The 22,273-nt window shown below is 33.0% G+C and overlaps 2 protein-coding genes across 12 annotated transcripts in view; one reads left to right on the forward strand and one right to left on the reverse strand.

The window, feature by feature from the left end:
* CalpA (calpain A) overlaps window positions 1-3,224 on the forward strand; it is an 87,254-nt gene extending 84,030 nt beyond the window's left edge. For 5 of the 11 annotated variants that reach the window (XM_085954746.1, XM_085954744.1, XM_085954749.1 and 2 more), the window contains 2 exons: window positions 267-381; window positions 2,167-3,193. In XM_085954746.1, the coding sequence (XP_085810872.1) occupies window positions 267-322 (56 nt within the window). In that variant the 3' untranslated portion in view covers window positions 323-381; window positions 2,167-3,193. Of the gene's footprint in view, window positions 1-266; window positions 382-2,166 lie in introns of all 11 variants that reach the window. The other 6 variants (XM_085954742.1, XM_085954743.1, XM_085954738.1 and 3 more) reach the window with 3 other exon arrangements.
* A 2,522-nt stretch (window positions 3,225-5,746) lies between these two features.
* On the reverse strand, window positions 5,747-11,438 carry LOC147066953 (uncharacterized). Its single transcript, XM_085954751.1, has 4 exons — window positions 11,138-11,438; window positions 7,618-7,801; window positions 6,609-6,771; window positions 5,747-6,046 (listed from the first exon to the last, which is right to left on the reverse strand). Exons 1-4 carry the CDS (start codon window positions 11,302-11,304, stop codon window positions 5,877-5,879), a joined length of 684 nt encoding a protein of 227 aa, XP_085810877.1. The 5' UTR covers window positions 11,305-11,438; the 3' UTR covers window positions 5,747-5,876.
* Between the last annotated feature and the right edge of the window lie 10,835 nt (window positions 11,439-22,273).

Below are 22,273 nucleotides of genomic sequence, written 5' to 3' on the forward strand. Positions count from 1 at the left end.
ATGTTTTACATGAGGTGCTTAATTTGAAGAAATCATAAGTTTGACTTAAGATATTTTTTTCCCCTCAGCAATGTTACAGATTTGCAGTAATAATTTGTTGATTTATTAAGTAAAATATGCTTATATCCCAATGATAAGTGTTGTAGATCGCCGTATTTTTGGAATGATTACCTTCGATGTACCATTTGTTAATTTGTTTTATTTTTATTTATTTAATTCCACTCCCTGCGTTGCAAACCTTCTCATCCCGCCTGTCCTGAATGTAGCGCGGAATGAGCCACTGGAGAACTTGGAACGCGAAATGCCATTGTTCAACTCTTGAGTGCGCCGCCCCGCGACGCAACAAGACCACACCACAACACAATGGTGCTCCCCAAAGAAGTATAAATACGCTAACAACACACGCAAATATCTCTAGTTCTAAGACTAACATTATTTTCGTTTTTACAGCGGGCATCTGTGGTCTTATTTTGAAAGCTTCAATTATATTAATTCTTTCGCTTTAGAATTTTCTCATACGGCTGATAATAATTTTAATATAATTTGATAGAATATCTTGAATAACAGAGGTCTAATTTATTCTGATTTGCTGCTAAAATGTAAATTAATCTATTCAAATTATCTAAAAAATATTGCTACATACAAGTCATTAATAATTTTCTTTGCTTTAAATCAAATATTAAAAAATAAGTCATCTTAATTAATTAATCAATTTGATCAAAATCCTATAGAAAGCTTCAATTTGTGAATCAATCATTTAGGTATTATAATAACACAAATATTGAAATATCTTTCATATTGTTGCTTACAAGATTTAATAATTTGCATTGACTATTTGTATAGTTTCATTATTCAATTACGGATTGACAGTAAATAATATTACACTTTAAAAGAAAAATGTTTTTGCCGACTGTAATTAACATACTCGTAAAGTCACCTAAAAGTTTGTGATTGTTTTACATTTTGCCTGATCTCTCGGTCATTATAGTTGTATTACTGATTAGTTACCAAAACTGATGCATGTCATATCATTCAAGTGACCGTTCAGTTTGCCAATGAAAAGGTCAAGGCATTTTCTTCACGTAATTCATTTATGTTATTCATTTCGTTTTGCTTTCAAGATAGGACTAGGTAGTTTTTTTTTGTGGGGTTGTAAATATTTGAGCTTTAAATATCTCATTGCCGTGTCATCATCGTTGTGATGTAAACATATTTTTTGATCTTTCCTTGAAAGATATTTTTACAGATTACATTGTGTTTGACGTCCGTAGATAGCGTTGTCCCAACATGTCTGTCTCATTTTATTTTCAAACTGCAACTTCATGGCAATTTGGTGTCTATCGCACGTCATAATGTCGTTGTTAGAGCGTTGAAAAATGTTTTTACCCTAAAATATTGCCACAATCAATTGAATCACGCTTAGGTTATATTATAATGAAGTCATTTTGTAAGATTTTAAATCCTCCGTTCATTGTGAAAGTTTTTTTATTGCAAATGTGCTAAAAATGTATCCCGGATGATCAACTACTGCTGTACTGATTTTCATTTGTATACTTATTCGAATTATTGGATTTATTCGACAATTATGTAAGTATTTTATTTTACCGCATTTGTGTATTTTACATTTTTGTAGTATACGAGAAAGATAAAGTCACAAAAACTATGATCAATAAATCTTTGATTCTCTTTGCAAGGAAACCATAAAACATCTTTGCAAAATTAGCATAAAAATCCTCGATAGTTGCTCCGGGATTTAAAATTTTTTTTGTAATAACAATAATGTCGAAAATAATCAATTTGGATAATAATTATGCACCGCCCAGATGCGGCCCCAAAATTAATTCTGTATTTAATTCAGTCTCCACGAAAAGAAAGGTTGATCAACACACAAGCAGTCTCACTTTATTATGTTTAATGAATTATGTTAAATTGATTGGCAATATTTTCTCAAAACATTAAATTTCAGCTGCTCTCAAATATCACAACTCATCAGCATTATTTAACACCTGTATATAATAATCTAATATTAATTTTACTTTTAATTAGCCAGGGAAAAAATCTTGTGGACAAAAAACAGCTTCAACATTAGACCAGGGAAAATCGTCCGCATTCCATTCCTGTACTAATTGTGAATGTTTTCTTTTCTCTCGCCCCTTCAACCCTCAGATAGTTTCCACGGGAGAGTGGATTCTCGATCGAGTAACACGGCGACTTTCACCTTTGAAGACTGGCTGAGAAGAACTCTCTACTCGTAGAACGTCTCAAATCGCCATTTAAAAAAAAAAACAACATTCTCTATGAATTGACAGCTTGTATAAATAAAAACGTTGAGTACAAGTAATCGTAGGGGAATGCAGGTCACACGATTATTAAAAATACGAACGATTTCGAAATAAAATTTGCCGAATGATTTAATTAAAATCAGTATGTACTCTAAATCAAACACAAAATTAATATGGGTTAAGTGTCGCAATTGAAAGATAAACTAGTGTATATTTTTGAATTCTAATTAAATATTCCCTTGCCTTTACGTGTACTCCTAAAATACACTATAATATAAATAAAGCAACACTATACTGCATATTTGTTATCTCTTATGATCAAAACCCTATAATCAATGTAATATTTAACTTTACTTGAATATGTAAATATTGTTCATACTTCTATATATCACTAATATAAAGTAGACAATTAATTATTATTACATGCAATCTCTTTTAAATGTGTCAATTTTTACTGAGAGAATATAATTATGTTGCAAATAAATTGCGAATTGTAATTTTTGTACGAAGCATACTTTGAAAAAACTGCTGATTCCAATCTGTCATATTGTTCTGTGCATTTTATATTTTTCACTGCCTTTTGCAAGTATTTTTCTACAGTTTGAACGTTATGTATTTTATATAGGTATTTTAACTGTCGTACGGTAGGTATATTTTAACATACTATAAATATTGTCCTGCGGTAATGATTGTAAAATTTTCATCTTCACGCATAAAATACCGCATGCTTTTCGATTGTTAATATTTTTTTTCTTATTTCATTACTGTGAAGTCGGAACTGGCTTTTCTGCAAAAAGTGCTTCTTACTAATAAACCACTTGTACGAACTGTTTAAAAAAAAATGTTTCATATTAAATATTTCATTAATAGCTTTATGTTTACATGTGGTGATGGATAAACTAACTGGATCCAAAAAAATATATTGTCTTTGATTGTTTTTACAAAATATACTGAAAACTACGTTATGTAAATGATGTCCACGGAGATGTAATAACTTCACACTCATACACTGTAGATTTCGACAGGTCTGTATTTTTGTTGAATGAAACGTGATTATAATAAAATAAGAACTTGCTAACTACATGTTTGTATTGATACTTGAAATTTCGATTAAAACAGAATTCAAACTGACTTATTGTACTGTGTAATATGCGGTATAACTAAATCGTCATGGTTTTTGAACAAATATTTTTTGTTAGTTCTATAATACTCGATTTACTTATATTGACAACTGTTTCAGGCTGTAACACCATCCTTGAAACGGTCTATGATAACCCGAAATATTAATAAACATTAATACCTACATATATAATTTTGATTGCATTTATTTACAATGATATTGACTTCATGATTATATTGTTTTTAATGAAAACCTAGCATATTCAAAGGGTCAGTTTCTGTGTTTTGATCCCTTGAATGAGTGATTGAAATTTTCAGTATCAATATTACAGATGTAAGTTGTAATAGAGGAATGCTCTTCTAGTTTACAATAATTTCTGAAAATAGTTATGTAATATTGTTGCATAGTTTAACTAAGTTTCGCATCAGTATTTTTTCAATAATCATGCACTAATTATTTAGCAGTAAATTAAGAAAAGTACCGAAGAATTATTTTTGTTTACTTATTTATTTTAGTGTTGTGACGAAACTCAAATATTTTATTGAGATAAAAATTAGATAGTTTGTTTGCAGTGCCTGTATGGATTACAATGTATGTATATCAACAATGCCATTTTCCTTTTGAAGGGCAGCCTAATTCATCCGGCTAGCGGATTTTTGACAGTATTTTTCTACAATGAATACCTAATTTTGACATAATAATACAAAAAAAGTTAAGTTTCATTAGTCTGTTTTTTTTAATACATACTGGAAATTATATTGTTTTAAACTGGAATATAATTATATAGGATATTTATCGTCCATGAAAGTTATTTATACTTATAAAAAAATTATAAAATTTATTCAACATTGATGTAAGAATTGAAAAGTACTTATCCTCAAAAAGGTTTTTTATGCTTAAATGAACGCTGAAAGGCACTAGTAGGGTTCCATTTTGAAATCATTTATAAGATGTTCCATTCCGTTTCGTGAGTTGATTTTGACATTGTTTAATATTATTTTTTACTTCTTTTAGTACAACGTGAACAAGGTTTTTTTTTTACATATTACGTGTTCATGGTTATGTTTTATTCACTCTCATCATTATAGAATATAGCACTAACATCTATGTTTCATAACCTATAAACATTGAATCAAGGAATTTCCTGATTTTGAATAGTGTATTCAATCATTTATGATAAATATTGTGCAAAATATGCATTTAAGCAAAACGATGCTTTAAAACATAAAAATACTAACAAAAACCTTTGAATAATAAGATTATTGTTAATGTATGTATTTTTTATTCTCAGTAAAGAATCAATTGTCTTTTTTCATTTTGACCTATCAACGACAGTTGTATTTGAATCCTGGCCAGTCTATTTTATCAATGGAAATATCGAATGTCGCATAGCACACTGACTTAGCGATTCTCTCTCCTTCCTATTCTTTATCGGTGGATTAAGTAATATAATAATTATGTAATCACTTTATAATTTTATTGTATGTTCTCTGTTTAAGTTTATTTTTTACAGTGTTGTAATATCACAAATATGTTTCTAGCAGTACTAGCTCAAAGTAATATAATTATAATTTTATTTATGTATTCGTAAAAATGTTCTCACTCTTTTGTGAAGCGAAATGTTCATTATTTTTAAATATTCATATTTACCTCCTGCCTTCGTTCTCTGTCTTCGTTTTAAGGATTTACTAAAAATGTGTTGTGAGCGATTTTTATTTTGGTATACTACAAACATTTATAAAAAATTAATATATTATATTATATATTTACAAAAAAAATGTTCGTTTCCATTTCACCTTTCATTACACCTGCAGTAGAATTTTGATTACCCATTAATCTGGACAAGGAAATTTTTTTATGCTCCCTCTTTACAGTGGTCCAAGCAAGGTGAATGTTGGCACCCTTCGATGTGTGTTGAAACACAGACATTGGACCGATAAACGAATTAATAATATACTACTGATATTTAATATTAAAGGTCACAATTGCGTGATTATAGCAAAAGGAAGAAGGCGTTAAGTCTTAAAACACTACTTTTCAGGACAGCCAAAAGAAGATTAATTTTTAGACCATTTTGTATGGGAACTCAAATGTTTCTGTATGGAATTTAGTAATACAGAGGTGTTGATTTGACTTATCCATTTTCTGATTTGTGCATATGTGTATTGTTCATTTGCCAACTTTAACTCATTTTTCGATTTTTAAGACTTACCGCCCTCTTCCTTTCACCCACAGAATTGTCTAACAATATTGTCTTTAAAAGACACTAATCTATAAATAAAATGGTTTTATAAATTTTTTATAAAACTACTGAATTTAAAAAATTTCATCCGGCAACACTGGGATTGGGATTACTGTCATTTGATAGGATACACACATTTTTACTTTGAGGTGAACTTTTATGCAGTTAAGTTGCACAATTTTACACAATGAAATGATTATGCATGCATGTACAAGTAGGTAGGTGCAAGCTATTATTTGATATTTCTGATTTTAAGTGATGAAACAGGCTCCATAAGAATTAAATTCCAACTCTTTGGTTTGTATACTTCATCAGCTAAGACCATTTTCCCCGTCTCCTGGTCTATTGATATCGCTGTCAGGTTTCTGCCCAACGGTTTTACTTCCTTGGTCATCACTTTACCTGAAAATATTTATCAGAATATCGTGACTGATGACTACAAATTAAAACATTGACATCTAAGACTACCCTACATTTTATTTTGACCGTGTGTGGGTCATAGCTGCCTTCCGAGAAAGTTTACTGCTCTACCAAACTATTTACTCTACCTATTTGGTCTGTACTCTGTATCCAAATAAATATTGAAAATACATGTGAATTTTATTGACGTCGGGTTCGAACTGACTGCCCACTTTATTTACGATTAGTAATTATATGTTAACGCCCCCGGTGGCCGCGCGGCATAAGCGTTGGACTATAAAGCCGTGGGTCCCAGGTTCGAATCCTGGGTCTGGCAAGTACACATATTGTTTTTCAAATCTTGAGCAAGTGGCTGACATCCATTTCTCGTAAAAAACAAAATCTGTCAATACAAACCTCCACTCTGTGGAGGCCCATATGATCCTATCAGGATCGGACATGGTCGAAAAAAAAAAAATATATATATTTTAGCTAGGCTATTTACAATTGATTCATGGAACGTTGATTTGAAAAATGAAAGGTGTAATTATATTATTTGTTTAACCTCTGAGGATGTTAGGGTGCATGGAATTAAAGGAGAACAAAGCTTTGGACATGCTCCTGAGGCTCGCGCAGGTGCTCTGGGAGTAGCGGCTGATTATGAACACTCTGTTGCTTTTCGGATCGAAGGCGATCTGGTATGTGCTATGAGATACTCTTGTGAAAACCTAAAACATGGCAAACAATATTATCCCATAGTGTAGCAATAGATTTTCAAAAACATTCTCCGGTGTATTTATTGGATAGTTGGGGATCAGCGGTCGAAAATTTGATATTAAACGATTATTTAACATCTATGTAAGTATCTCCATGCAGCCTCTCATCACTTTAAAGTGAAGAATCCATGTTAAACATGACTCATCCACATGGTACGGATGCCTCAAGAGAATGTCAACCTAGCCTGCCTGTTCTTGAAGCCAACCAGATTACAGAGCCCCTGAAGGCCACTAATTACCATCTACAAAGTGTATACTGCAGATCTAAGGGATGCTGGGCTGGTATGACCTGAAAAGACACAAGAAGGCTAGCAAGCGTTAGGAATTCTTGAAGGCGCCGCGTGGTGTCCATATGTCCAACTAAGGAGCGGAAATGAATCAAAGAAGAAGTATCTACATACCTTTATTTGTGAAATTAATTTCAGTAGGTACAAGAACTTGCATGAATAGTGTGAATTGATTTATTATTCCATCTGTCTGTTATGGAAATACAATTTGCTTGAGAAACTGGCGACATCTTTAAATATGAAATTATTGGTCTGTAATCGTAATTTTTTACATGAATATTATTTACAAACGCTTAGAGTAGGTAGACTTTTCTATAATAGGAGTTAGAAAAATTCTCCTTTCCATGAAAGCTTATCACAAAAAATGTATTATTCTCATTCCTTCCTTTATTTAGAGCTCTTAATAGTACATGCCCTGTCCACTCGCACGTCGTGACTTCACTGGTTTTATTCATATTATCTAATAATAGCGTACAGAGTGTGAGTATGAGAAAACACAATATAACATTACCGGATATCTTCTTCCCGTAGAATGCTCTGAGTAATAAGTTCTTCGGTTATCATTGTAAACAATATTTCCCGCTCTGTCGACAATCGGTGTCAGCCTCTGTATGGTCTCATTGGAGGACTTTATCACTCCAAAGTTTTGTATCAAATGGGAAGCGTTACCAATGAATATAATTATATCATTTTGCCTTGAACAGAAAGATTTGATCTTATAGGTGATTAGAGTTGAGTTGGGTTTCGGGAATTCTCGAGGAATTTTCGAGATTTTCCATCCCGAATCTCGAGAATTGAAATTTTTATCATTTCGGGAAATCCCGGATCTCGAGAATTTTTTCTCGGGATTCGGGATTTCTTTATTATCAAATATTGATTGAAAAAACAATTTTCCATATTAAAAAATTGGACAGAAAACACAAAACGTTCAGACTGATCAGGGTATTTAACACAATTAAGCCAACACAACTCAAAATAAGCGCAATTTTTGCAATATCAGGGAATTTTGTGTCTCAAAAGCGTACGCGATTGTCAGACGCAGCGATTGACAGTCTGTGTTTTTTGAAATTCCATTTTAATAATTTTGACTGATTGGCCATTATTATTGGTTTTAGGATTCAGCACGTACTTCATATTACATCTAATAATTAAACCTACTAATAAACAGTTGATATTTTTAATAAGTAATGTTTTGAATTATTTTTGTTTTCCTACTTCTATTTTGTTTGTCTTTCATAGATAAAAAAAAAATCATATTTTTTTGGAATTTGTCTTTTTACACTGATTTTAGGGTTTTACAGGTTTTTTTAAAAAATCCCGAATCTCGAGATTGAGATTTTCTCGGGAAATACCCTACTCTATAGGTGATTGTATATCGTAATCTCAAACATGTTTGTTTTATGAGAATTGTGATCACAGGTTCCTTTCATTTTGACTGTTATTTAATATAAGAGAGTACTAGAGAACTATAATTAAATAATAATATCACACAGCAAATTTCCATAATTATCAAATTACAATCATTACCTATATGAAGAGTTTGGACTATAATTAGGAATAAATTAGTTTTATTTGTTGTCGATTCCAAAACATTTTTAGTGTGGTTGAATTGGTACATTGTATGGCGGCGGCCTGATCTGAGATTTGGTTATAAAAATATCATGTTTGCTCCTTAAGCATATGGGGCTCTATAGAGTTGAGGTTGTATTAACCGGTTATAGTTAGGTTAGTCTATGTTATCTCGTCCCACTTTAAACTCAAATTACTAGCCACTGTCGATTGATTTGCATAATCTAAAAAATTAAACTCACAGTGACATCTGTTTGAAAAATTATGAAATACTAAGCCACAAATTATCAGTTTTACAACGATTGTAGTAAGAGCTTCGCTTTATATTAAACGTGTGCCATTAAAAATCTGCGGCCTGTCAGATACTGCCATAGTAATATCGCAAGGCATAGAAAAGGTTAACATACTTTTTACGAGAAATATTTATTAGCCATCTGCTCAAACCTTTGGGTCCTTGCACTGGATTAAATACATGTACATAATGTATAAGGCGTGTAATAAATAACAAAAACCGATAATTCCACAATTCTATATTAATGGGAAATTACTTTTTTGGTAGTTGTTTGTGTGTTTGTTTTAAGGTTAGTATCCTTTTTCTATCTTATTTTATTTTGAAACTTGAACAATATGGCTATTTCTATCAGCTGATTAACTCATTTTAAATAATTGGTTTATGTAAATCGTTGGGTTTTTAAATATTGTTTTCGTATGATTTCGTCCACTGAATACAATCTTTTTTGTTAGATATGACCATATGTGTGACTTATTGATTTTTGTTATTAGACGCCTCAAATGATTTTGTATTATTTATTTATTATCTGTATATTATCCTAAATAATGATGGTTCATTGAAACTGTGTGTTTATAAAAAGAGAATTGTATGAAAATAATCTGATACGAAATCCGACAGTACCTAGTTTGATTCTTCTGCGGTATACATTTGGTTTGAAAATAAGATATCATTATTTAAAATGAAAATAACATTGTAATATGCGTAGTTAAGGCGAAGTCTTCATTGAGCCTTTTTTAAAGAGGCACCTAGCGGAAAAATACGAAGCTTGCAATTTGAGACATTTTTTTGATAATTTACAATTTCAAGTGTAATAATGTATAAATATGTATTTGAAAACATTAAAAATAAAAATATTTTTTATTTTAAGTCAAAGACAAACTTACAATTTTAAAAAATGTAATAAAATGTGAATTTGTTCTATCGGTCCGCACCCTATTGTTACATATATTTTATGGTCATATTTATTATTAATATTTAGTTTATTAAGTTTTCTAAGCATCACCTAAGCGATTTTTGACAAATTCATAGTTTTAATATTTTTTATATCTATTTTAAAAAACATCGATTTTTATAAAAAATATAAATGTGTATAACTTGAAATCCTTTTTATTTATATCAAATCAATTATTTTTATAAATATAAATAAAATATTTATATTAATATAAATAAAAAGGATTTCAAGTTATACACATTTATATTTTTTATAAAAATCGATGTTTTTTAAAATAGATATAAAAAATATTAAAACTATGAATTTGTCAAAAATCGCTTAGGTGATGCTTAGAAAACTTAATAAACTAAATTTTAATAATAAATATGACCATAAAATACATGTAATAATAGGGTGCGGACCGATAGAACAAATTCACATTTTATTACATTTTTTACAATTGTAAGTTTGTCTTTGACTTAAAATAAAAAATATTTTTATTTTTAATGTTTTTAGATACATATTTATTCATTAATACAGTTGAAATTGTAAATTATCAAAAAAATGTCTCAAATTGCAAGCTTCGTATTTTTCCGCTAGGTGCCTCTTTAAAAAAGGCTCAGTGAAGACTTCGCCTTAAAGTCATTATAATCAATAAACCATTATCATTATTTATTGTATTAACCCATAGCTTACGGGCCGCACAAAATTGTGTTTTTGCTAATTACTTTTCAAATGCAAATTAACACGTTAATTACAAAATTAATTAAAAGGGCCCGTAAGCATTGTGTTAATATGAAGAAAACTATATTAATCATATATTATGTATGAATAAATACCCCACGATGGCCGTGTCAGCATATAGCATCGTGGGTCCCAGGTTCGAATCCTGGGTCTGGCTATTACACATTGTTTTTCAATTCGTGTATGAGTCAGAGTATGGACCTAATAGGTGTAGCAAGTGGCTGACATCCATTTATCGTAAAAACTAAATCTGTTAACACAAACCTCCACTCTATCGAGGCCCATATGATCTTATTAGGATCGGACATGGTCGGAAAATAAAAAAATACCAATTTTATTTAATTTAAATGAGTACATAAGTGAAAAAGATGTATCTCCCAAAGTAGTCATATTAAATAATATCTTATTTTGCCGCATTATGGTTGGTTGGTAGCATTGGCCCAATGTATATGCCACGTTATATTAAGCGAACAGAAATAATATTGTATTGTAAACCTGTAAGTCATCAGAAAGGGTGCAGTTCCTGGGTATGACCGTAACACTGTCCTCTCGTAGTCATCGCCTGATGACGCACTGGTACTGACAGTGTCAGCTTTTAATACTGTATAAAATAACGACATTGTAATCAACGCAAGCATTGTCAATTTGCTGGATTGATCCATTTTTGTTGATAATTTTGCAGGCAATGGTATGGTGAGTTCAAAAACAATGTAATGCAAATAATCCCAGTATTAATACACACAATACATTCTTCTCTGACCAATAATAAATCTGATCAAAATAAAACTACAGCACTAAAACATTGTATATTGAATAATTTTATCATATTAACCTATTTGTTGCTGTCTGATAATATGTTAGTATATTTTGTATTTAGCACAGAACAGATTAATAAATAAATGTAAAAGCGATCGTAATGGATCAAAGTTTAGGAGCAGGGTATTGTATTACGGTCAGGCCATAAAACTAACAAAGCATGCCGACTGCTCTCAATATTGAATGCATGTTACATTTACATGACAAACTTTAATACATATTATTATTAATATCATACAGATGTAACTATTGAAAATAACAAATTCTTTAACACGTGTTTAAGTTTATCCTATATTTTTCCACAATCAACATTTACAGCCTGTTATACCACTCCTCGTAGGGTAAGCAGTTCCTTGGTATTTAGTAATAAGAAAGTACAGAATATGTGAAGTAAAGTAGTTATAAAAACCAAACAATCCAATAATGAATAAAATCTTGACTAAAATTGAATTATTTTAAGTAGGGTGAAATGTATTGCTACGGAAGTCTTAAATTTGAATTCATCGGTACTTCCTCCCAATTAGGGAATTCAATCCCGAGCAAAATTTTGATCCCGCGATCAGCATTTTTTTCGATAGTTACTGTAAAATTTTTGTATAATATACAAATAGCATTGATGAAATCGGTCAAAAATGTCTAGTATAATTTATACTATTTAAGACATTTATTGTTAATATTGTGTATCTTGGAAATCATCATCATCATCAGGGGCGCTACAACCCGGTGTGGGTCCTGGCCTCCTCTCAGCTCCCTCCACCTGTCCCTATCCAGTGTGGCCGCTTTCCAATTTGGTACCCCCAGAATACGGCAGTCACTAGCAGCTCCATCTAACCAGCGAATCTTTGGCCTCCCTCTTCTTCTACGTCCTACTGGATTGCTGGACATCACTCTCTTTGCCGGTTCATTGTCATTCATACGGTGCACATGACCTAGCCATCGCAGTCTCCCAATCTTAATTGATTGAACTGCGCTGCAATCTTCGTACAGCCCGTAGAGCTCAGCATTATATTTTCTTCTCCAATTGGTGCCATCCCTGATCGGTCCATATATACGGCGGAGAATCTTTCTTTCAAAGATGTTCAGGGCTCGTTCATTTCGCAGAGTTAATGTCCAGGTTTCCGATGCGTAGGTGAGCACTGGCTTTACAAGTGTCTTGTAAAGAGTGCTTTTAGTTCGACGAGATAGTAAGCGGGACTTAAAATGTCTTAACAGACCAAAGTAGCATTTATTCGCAGACATGATTATCTTGTTGATTTCTTCTGTAATATCATTATGTCGAGTTACAAGAGATTTAAGGTATATGAAACTGTCGACCGTATCAAACTTGTATGCACCAATATCTAACTTTGGTGCGACTTCTCGTGGGTGACATAGACAGGCATGTATTTAGTTTTTATACATAGGTTTAATGGAGTAAATAATATTGTACTATAAATAATGATGTGAAAGTAAAACAGTTTTATTTATTTAAGAAAAGATAAGAAATACAAATACAAACTAAAAATAACATATTGTGTTGACAATAAATACAATTCATAATAATAATATCCTCAAAAATTCCGAGATTCCAATAAATGCTATTGATTCGTGGATGTGTTTATATTAAATTCGTCATCAGTGTGCCCCTAACTGGTTAAAGAAGCAGATTTATTATTTTTCTGATGTTTTTACGGTTGTTTATGGCAGCAAAAAATGGTTATTTATTATCCATGAGCATTCGGCGATTCCCCTTGTATGTGACCTGTGCAGTTACATACACGTCACTTACATAATAATTTTGTACACATACCAATTGATTGTGATTGAAATTGACTGTTTGAGTGAATGTAATATTGTGTTGAAACGCTTGCGATTTTTCACAGATGTGGACGACGATAGTGTGAAGTTGCTCCGACTGAATTTGGAATCCGAAATGACTCACTGTTAATTTGATCAGTAGAATCAGTAGTCTATTTTCAGCTTCACTTTCATATATTGAGGGTCCTTCTAGAGATTGTTTTCTTCAACACCTTTTGGTCATGATAAATTTAAATAAAATAAAATATGAGCACTGAACTGGTTAAAACACTATCTGAAAATATGTTGTTATGCTAGAGTGAATTTTGATATCAAAACTAAAGTGGTGTACGAAACCAGAGGTCAGTAAATAATACAATAATATAAACATAATTTGTCCAACTTATTAAGCAATTAGGTCAATAATTAGTTAGTAGTACTTCATTGTTGATACTCGGACCATGTGGAGATTTAAGAGTTTGATAAATTAATATGACATAAAATTGTGAATCACTTTTGTAAAGCATTCAATATACTCTTCGCATCCATGTCTGTTTTGAAGTTATACTTCTTTTGGAGCGTTGCGTTTGGTAAAACAGATCAGAGTGTATTTTTGGCATGTGACGAAGTTGCGCGTGCCGATGCAACGCATAATGTATTATTGGCGTGTGACGAAGTTGCACGCGCCAATGTAACACATAATTTATTATGATTATATTCATTTCGGTCTCAAGGGCACATGCGCATGCGCATAGTGTCATTTAGTTAGTCGTTCAATACAACCAAGTAAAGAGGATGTGTTGTAAACATAACCAGTATTGTATCATAATAAATAAATATGTTTATAAACAAATTTCTGGAGACTAACATTCTACAGTATTAATTTATATTCATAAAACTTTGTTTATATTGGAGTGTATATTTATATTTCATTGTAAAGATTATGTATCAAGGATTTGAGGCTATATTTATGTAAGTACCTATTATTTATGAGTAAAATTATATATCAATAAATAAATAAATTTTGTGAATGTTGAGTTGGTAAATAATTCAAAAAATATATTAAAATTTGATATTTTATTAATTCATCATGGGCACTTCTGAATCGATTATAACCGCTGTATGGCAAAGATGAGTTTTGTTCCAATAAAATAATTAAAATAAAATTATCATGTTGTCACCTCCGAAAGGGGGGGGGGGGGGTAGGTAAGAGCGCTGGACCCCCCGTGATGATGAGTGCTCTTGTCAAGTCACGGTGGTATCGTCTGCTTCTTCTTTCGGGGACATGTTTATGTTGATTGACAACGCGGAAGTACAGGCGAAAACAGGGCGTTTATTGTTCGGAATATAAATACAGTAAAGTACAGCGTACAAAATATTTAACAAAAAATATTTAAAAAAAAAAAAAAAAATTGAATTGGCGGGAGACGCCGACGGCCTCGGCCGGCGTCTTGAGAGACCAAAACCCGAATGACCCTAATAGGGGGTAGGGCAGAGTAGGTACTAGTAATAATACCCAACAAACAATTCACAATTATTCTATCTCTGAAAAATGACAAAAATAGCCTCTGGCATATGTACCTGGCTTGTAAGTAGGTACCTCAGGTCTCATATTTCAGACCTTTTTTAGGTACATGCTTTGGAAAGGGGCTGTGAATTTCTTGGAATTATTACTACCTTCTGCATTTATTTGCTTGTTAGCTACATATTTTGAAATATTTGAACTAGGTACAAATACATATTTTTTCAAAGTAATCTCAAATCAGATATTCTAGGTGCTAGGTACATTGTATGGCTGGGAACTTTGCTTTCAATATTTATGTAGGTAAGTGTACGAATTTAATACCTATTGGTCAAAATTGGATGAAGGCTAACGTAGGTAAGAATATTAAAAAATGATATTAATAATTACTATTTGCTTACGGGCTAGAAATTTGCCTCGCAGTCGATCTGTTCATGTTTGCATGAATCAGCCCAATGATGATTCAGGCCTCATGGCCTTGGATCCTCTGAGGATGCCATGGTTTAGGCGGTATCAATGTGCTATATGAGACACAGATGAATCGCGTACGTTTTCATCAACCTAATCCACTGTAATATTAATAGACTCAGGTAACGGCTTATTTTGTTTCGTTACGCCAAAGAAGTATAACTTCTAACGCGCGTAGGTACATAAGTACACACAGCGATTTTTTTTTTCATGAGTTTTATTGATATTATGTTTCCGGGGCATTCTGTTTTTGGGGCTGCCAATAGAAGATAAATATAATGATTTTGTTTCCAATTACCAATATAATCATAAGTATAATCAGTGGCGGCTCGACGACTTTCTAGGTGGTGGGGTTTAGCCATTAATTATTAAATATAGATAAATACCTACTTCCTCATAATTATTATATATTTTATTATATACAAGCTGAAGTACCCGGCTTTGCACAGGTTCGCTTCGTAGATACATTTATCTTAGATCTTTAAAAAATAATATTAAGTACTTAATTATCTTTTTAATATTAAAATATCTGTGTAATACAATATGGCAATATAAAAGTAATTCTAATAGGAGGTAATCTATTTTCTGCCAGACGATAGGCTTTACGAAAAATCGGTGGACTATAGAAGGCTGCCACACCCGGCTAGACTATTTTCTGAAGTGGTTTCTTATCCTGCAATGTTGGAAAGCAACGAATGCAATAACATGCCGATTTTCACTGATGGGAGCAAAATTGATGGCGGTACTGGTGCAGGGTTTGTGGCATACATTAATGGCGGTGAGATAGCGGCTCCTAAGTACCGCCTTGCCAGCTATTGTACGGTAATGCAGGCCGAACTCTATGCCATCCAACGCGCTCTGGAGTGGGCAGGCTCAGATCCAATCCAACGAAAGCTCACCGAAAACCATAGTATTTGTATTTATTCGGACTCCAAAAGCTCAATCCAAGCAATTGGAGATCCCTTGTCTACTAATCCGATTGTCTTTTCTATTCACAGCGAGTCCGCAATACTGAGACGGCGCCACCCCGAGGTGCACTTCAAGTGGATAAGGGGACAGACCGGGATAGAAGGAAATGAAATGCCATGAAATGAATATGAAATGAAAGCCGACAAATTGACTCGGCTTGGTGCCTCTGAACCCAAGACCGCGATAGCTTATGACAAATTTCCTCTGAGCTACGCGAAAATTATAATTTCAGATATGGTGAAAAACGAATGGAACTCACGATACATAAACTCATCGACAGGACAGCGACCCGAAAGCTTTTACCTTCGATTTCAGCAGCACGAGACGTCAGGGTGCATAAGGGGCTGTGTTTTGAGATGACTCAGATTCTTACAGGTCACGGAGTCATGCGAGCATACCTGCACCGGTTTAAAAAAACATTTGATGGAAAGTGTCCATGCGACGACGGAAGCGACCAGGATGTCCTACATTTACTAATAGATTGTCAAATCTTTAGCAAGGAGCGGCACAACCTGAAATATTTATTACAGATGGCAGATGCGGACATTCGAGACCTTCCGGGGACCATGGCAAACGAGGCCGGAAGAGATGCACTTTTTAATTTCTGTATTGATGTAATAAAAAGAATAAAAATAATAAATGGTGACATGTAATGATTCATGCCTTTCAGATCCAGTGACTGCAATCATATAAGATAGGATAAGTAGGTGTATATGCTCAGAATATCAGTCATATGCGATATTTCTTTTACCACAGGAAAAAACTCGGCTACAAATCGCAGTCCTCAGTTCCCAATGAATACGACAAAATATTCATCAGAATCACCACCGCCTTGCGCTACAAAGAATTTCCAGGATTTTTGCAAGGCGGTTTCATAGGCCCTGGCCGAATTCAAATTAGCAATACCCGATGCGGGTAGAAGAATAGTTTTCAATAAGGCATATTCTCTCAGCCGGTACAATTTTCATTTGACTAGCATCAAGTAGAGTAGTTTACGTGCCAAAGTCCTTAAGAAACCTCGATAGTAAATGCGAGGTATCCATAAAGGCATCTAGAAAAAAAAAACTAAAAAGTGTGCTTAAAAATATTAACTTAATTAATCTAATATATAAAAGTCAATATTTGTTTGTTCGTATTTTATGCGCTGCCATACCGTTCATCCCATTGCGATTTGTCAACTTATTGCTTGCACTTGCGCGAAGGTTATAGGTTATATCTTATATATAAAAATGAATGTCTGTCGGTCTGTCTTCCTGTCCCGTATGCGTTCCTATACCATTCATCCGATTGCAATGAAACTTTCGTGAGTTGTTGTGTGCACGCCCGCGAAGGTTTCTGAATTAGAAAAATCATATTTTTCTTATTCATTCTATCTTCTTTTATTCGTATGGTTCCTATACCATTCATCCTTTATCAGCCTTTATCAGTCACAGACATTGAAACATTTTCTGGTGTGCCTCAGGGCTCAAACTTGGGACCATTGCTGTTCACGATTTTTATAAATGACATAGCATTGGTAATTAAAAATGATATATTTTTTTTGTTGAAACTATTCATGGAAGTTGTCACCTTGGACGATTATCGTCAACTCCAACTTGAAATAGATAATATATTAGATTGGGCCAGGCGTAACGAACTGGACTTCAATATTGATAAATGCAATATTTTATCGTTTACTAAAGCCTCACGAGTATTGTTTTTCCAGTATTCGATGCATGGCAGAGTTCTCTCGCGAATATCATCTGTAAGAGATCTTGGAATTACGTTTGACAGTAAACTGACGTTTAGTGGTCATATAGATACCATTCGTAAAAAGGCGCTAAAGATGTTGGGCTTTGTCTTGCGTACTTCCCGGGTCTTTTCGGATGTTACGGTTCTAAAAATTCTCTTTAACTCCTTAGTTAGAAGCAGACTTGAGAGTGGGTCTATCGTTTGGCCCCCGCATCTGTTGAAGTACGGCCTTGTGGTGGAGAGAGTCCAAAAGAAATTTTTGAGACTCCTTTACTTTCGGCTGTATGGATATTATCCGTGGCTCTATCCGATTGATTTTCTCTTAGGTAGTTATGCTTACATTGTATAGCTTAAAATTTAGAAGGGATCTTTATTTAGCTACGTAAATAGCTAGCTTACGCGGCGTAAATGTGAACTCGCCATTCTTGGTGGTGTTGGCTTGTCTGTCTCTGATAATTATCTTAGTAATCGAGGGCATCCGTTGTTTGTTCTCCCAAGGTGCAGAACTAACCTGCCATTAGTGATGCCAATTGGGAGGGCAATAACCATGTTTAATTAAATCGCTTCGGATATTGATATATTCCACTTACGTAAGGGTGAATTTAGGTGGACGTTGTTTTTAAGTTTTTTAAAATAGGGTCAATCAAAGTTCACTCTGTGTGCTTCCATCTACTTTTATTTTTGTTAATTTATTTTATTTCTTTTCATATTTTATTTCTATTTTTAGTACTTATTGTATTATTAACTCACATTTCTCTGTATTTTTATAAATTATCAACACTTATTTTGTCATATCGTGAACGGTTTGAATTTATAATTTGTTATGTTCGTTATATGTAAAATCAATAAATTTGATTTGATTTGATCCGATTGCGACGAAACTTTCGTCAGTTATTGCAATGAAATTCTGATCAAGTGTTGTGCTCACGCCCGCAAAGGTTTCTGAATCGGAACGACCATTTTCTTCATATTTATCTTCTATTCTATCTTCTTCTATTCGTATGCGTTCTTATACTATTCATCCGATTGCAATGAAATTTTGATCATTTGTTATGCGCACGCCCGCCAAGGTTTCTGAATTGATACAACCATTATCTTTTGCTTCTTCTTCATTCTATCTCCATTTATTCATATAGTTCCTATACATACCATTTTTCCGATTGTAATGAAACTTTCGTCAGTAATTGTGCCAAGACCCGCGAAGGTGTCTGAATTAGTACAACCATCTTATTCTTCTTCATTCTATCTTCTTTTATTCGTATGGTTCCTATATCATTCATCCGATTGCAATGAAACTTTTGTCAGTTGTTGTGACCACACCTGCGAAGGTTTCTCAATTAGTGCTATATAAAATACAAAGTTTGTTGTTTGTTTGTTCCATCCAATTTTGAATTTTTTGCTACATATTATATCAACAACGTTTGCATATTTTGGATTCGAATTTAATTTCATGCTCTTTTGATTGACCTTTACTCCTATTAGAATTACTTTCATATTGCCATATTGTATTACACAGATATTTTAATATTAAAAAGATAATTACTTTTTATTATTTTTTAAATATCTTAGATAAATGTATCCACGAAGCGACCCTGTGCGAAGCCGGGTACTTTAGCTTGCATTTAATAAAAATTATTATAGACTTACCATTATCGGTTTTAAACAATGGCGTACAGCGAGCTTTTTTTACTCACTTCTGGGTTATTTGAATCGCTCCCCAGTATGCGTATAGTACCGCTAATACATTCGCATCCTTTGTAGAACGAGCTTTGTACTGCGACGACGGGATGGAACCGAGTCATCCCGAGTTGTCACCGTAAAATATAATGTATTTAATTGAATTATTTATTTTAAACCGTGTAATCATCATTATGTTATTACATAATTTACAATAATTGCTTTATCTATTTGTATACCTAATAATAATAAATATCTTTATAAACTAGCGACGGGTTTAGATGGAAAAATTAAATTAAATAGTTCAGATAAACTTAAACATGACGTATTAAACAACGCAACAGACATCAAATCAGAATGTGAGCCAATACAATCATAATATGTTTGATTGCATAATTTGCAAATTGAACCGCTTTCAAAATTTCTAATACGAAATGAGTAGGTATAAGACTTCTTCTACCTAGCTAGAGTAATATTATCCGTGAAAAGTAATATTATTCCTCAAGACAATCGCTCCTATTAAAACATTAAAAAGAATAATACATATTTATTCAAGTCAAAGAAAAATTTACAATTTAAAAAAATTTATAAAATGTGAATTCTCACCACCTAACAGAGGCACCTAGCGGAAAAACACTAAGCTTGCAATTTGAGATAATTTAAAAATGCATATCTAAAAACATTAAAAAGAAAAATATTTTTTATTTTAAGTCAAAGTTTTAAGTCATCTACACAAATTATAAGTTATGGTCATGTTTATTATTATAATTTAGTTTATTCAGTTTTCTGCATTCTGTAAAGAAATTTGACTTATTCACAGTATTAATGTTTTTATAATTATTTTAAAAGAAATTTATTTTTATAAAAAACAAAAATGTGTATATCTTGAAATCATTCTTATTTCGGTAAGTACCTACTTAATTAGTTGGCGCGCTTTCTGTTCTTTAGGTTGCCGTCATAGAGTAAGAAAGGTAGCCCAGCATCAAAACCATGGCAAGTGGTTTTCAAATTTTTATTATATTAATCTGTCATGTGTCCAAATAAATCTTATTTTAGTTTTATAATACATAGAAATTTTATTATAAAACTTAAAAAGGAAAAATAAAATATTGACTTATAAAAAAATACCTAATCTATCCAACTGATCTAATCAACATGATTGCTATTTTCAGTTTCCATTTCTGTAATAATTATTATATACCACCATCAATGCTGTTCTGTTGGAATCACTCCAGAATTGCGAAGTCAATCAAGATTCGTTTTGAAGGAGTAGAATTCTGTACGCTAGCTTTAATTTTTTACAGCAGGGTTGCGCCAAGTGTGGCTCTATCGTTCGCAGCAGAAGTAATTTATAGTCATCCAGTGGTACCCAAGAGGTACAAAACGTCCGCAAGGTAGACCTGGAAGATGAAATGATTATTTTCTGCTGAAGTACGTCGCAACGCAACGCAAAGGACCGAGAGAACTAGAGTCAGCTTGGAGAGGCCTTGATCCAGCAGTGGATATATTCTGGCTGTTGATGATGAATCTGTTCGATGCACTGTTTCCAAATGTTGGTACTTCGATATTTTAGGTATTTTGAGTTAATTCAATAACTATGTGTATTCACGTAAATAATGTCTATAAATTAAAAAAAAAAATGATACGATCCGACCACGGGAAACTACATATTTTTTCAGGTAGGTAGTCATATTATTATTGATAAATATTTGTAATTGCTGATTTTTGGATATATCGGAAAAACCTTGTAGGTATGTTGACACTTAACAATTTGTTGAACCTTGAATCTGTACAGCAAAAGATTTGTAAGACCACTTACAAAATTCTCATCTGACTGTTGTGTGTTTGTTACCATCAATGACATTATTAATGGACGACGCACTCAATACAGTATCTAGCAAGTAAATTCGCGCATTCGCATGTATTGATAGACGTCACGCAATTTCCATTATGTGATATCACGCATCGGGAATTTATAGCAATATCACCTTTATTGTAATGGCGTTAGAGCAGTGTTTCTAATGTCAATGTGCATTTGAGCGAACCCGTTCGAACCGAACCATTCGGCAGACCCAACAAAAAACATCAGGAATTTATAGCAATATCACCTTTATTGTAATGGCGTTAGAACAGATTATGCCATTCGGCAGACCCGACAATAAAGTGAGTGTCATTTTCTTTTCCAGATGATTCGTCCATATTAATGTCATTGGTTCCCATACTCAGAATGTGTTCTATATGACGTAATAAATGCTATTTATCAATGTATTTTGCCACCCCTGGAAGAGATAAATTATTATTTCCACTATAAACAATAGTTGTTACATTGAGCCATGAGTTGAATAGTCCGATGGCTTGCTGCTTTGTGGATTATGAGAAGGCTTTCGACAGTCCGCACCGCCCCTCCCTCTGGATGATACTGGGAGCATACGGAATCCCTCCCAAGATCATTGCCATAATCAAAAGCCTGCACGAGAATAGCGAATGCTGTGTCAGAATTGGAGACACTGTCACGGAATGGTTCGGGGTCACGCCCGGAGTCAGACAGGGTTGTGTCCTTGCACCGTTTCTCTTTATCATTCTCTTTGACTTTATACTACGGAAGTCAATGCCACCCGACCGAGGCATACCTGTTACCCCCACGGTGAAGCTATGCGACCTGGAATACGCCG

This window comes from Rhyacophila brunnea, unplaced genomic scaffold (genome assembly GCF_057557595.1).
Source record: "Rhyacophila brunnea isolate RB1 unplaced genomic scaffold, BYU_Rbru_1.0 scaffold_4, whole genome shotgun sequence".
In the NCBI taxonomy this organism is placed as follows: Eukaryota; Metazoa; Arthropoda; class Insecta; order Trichoptera; family Rhyacophilidae; genus Rhyacophila; species Rhyacophila brunnea.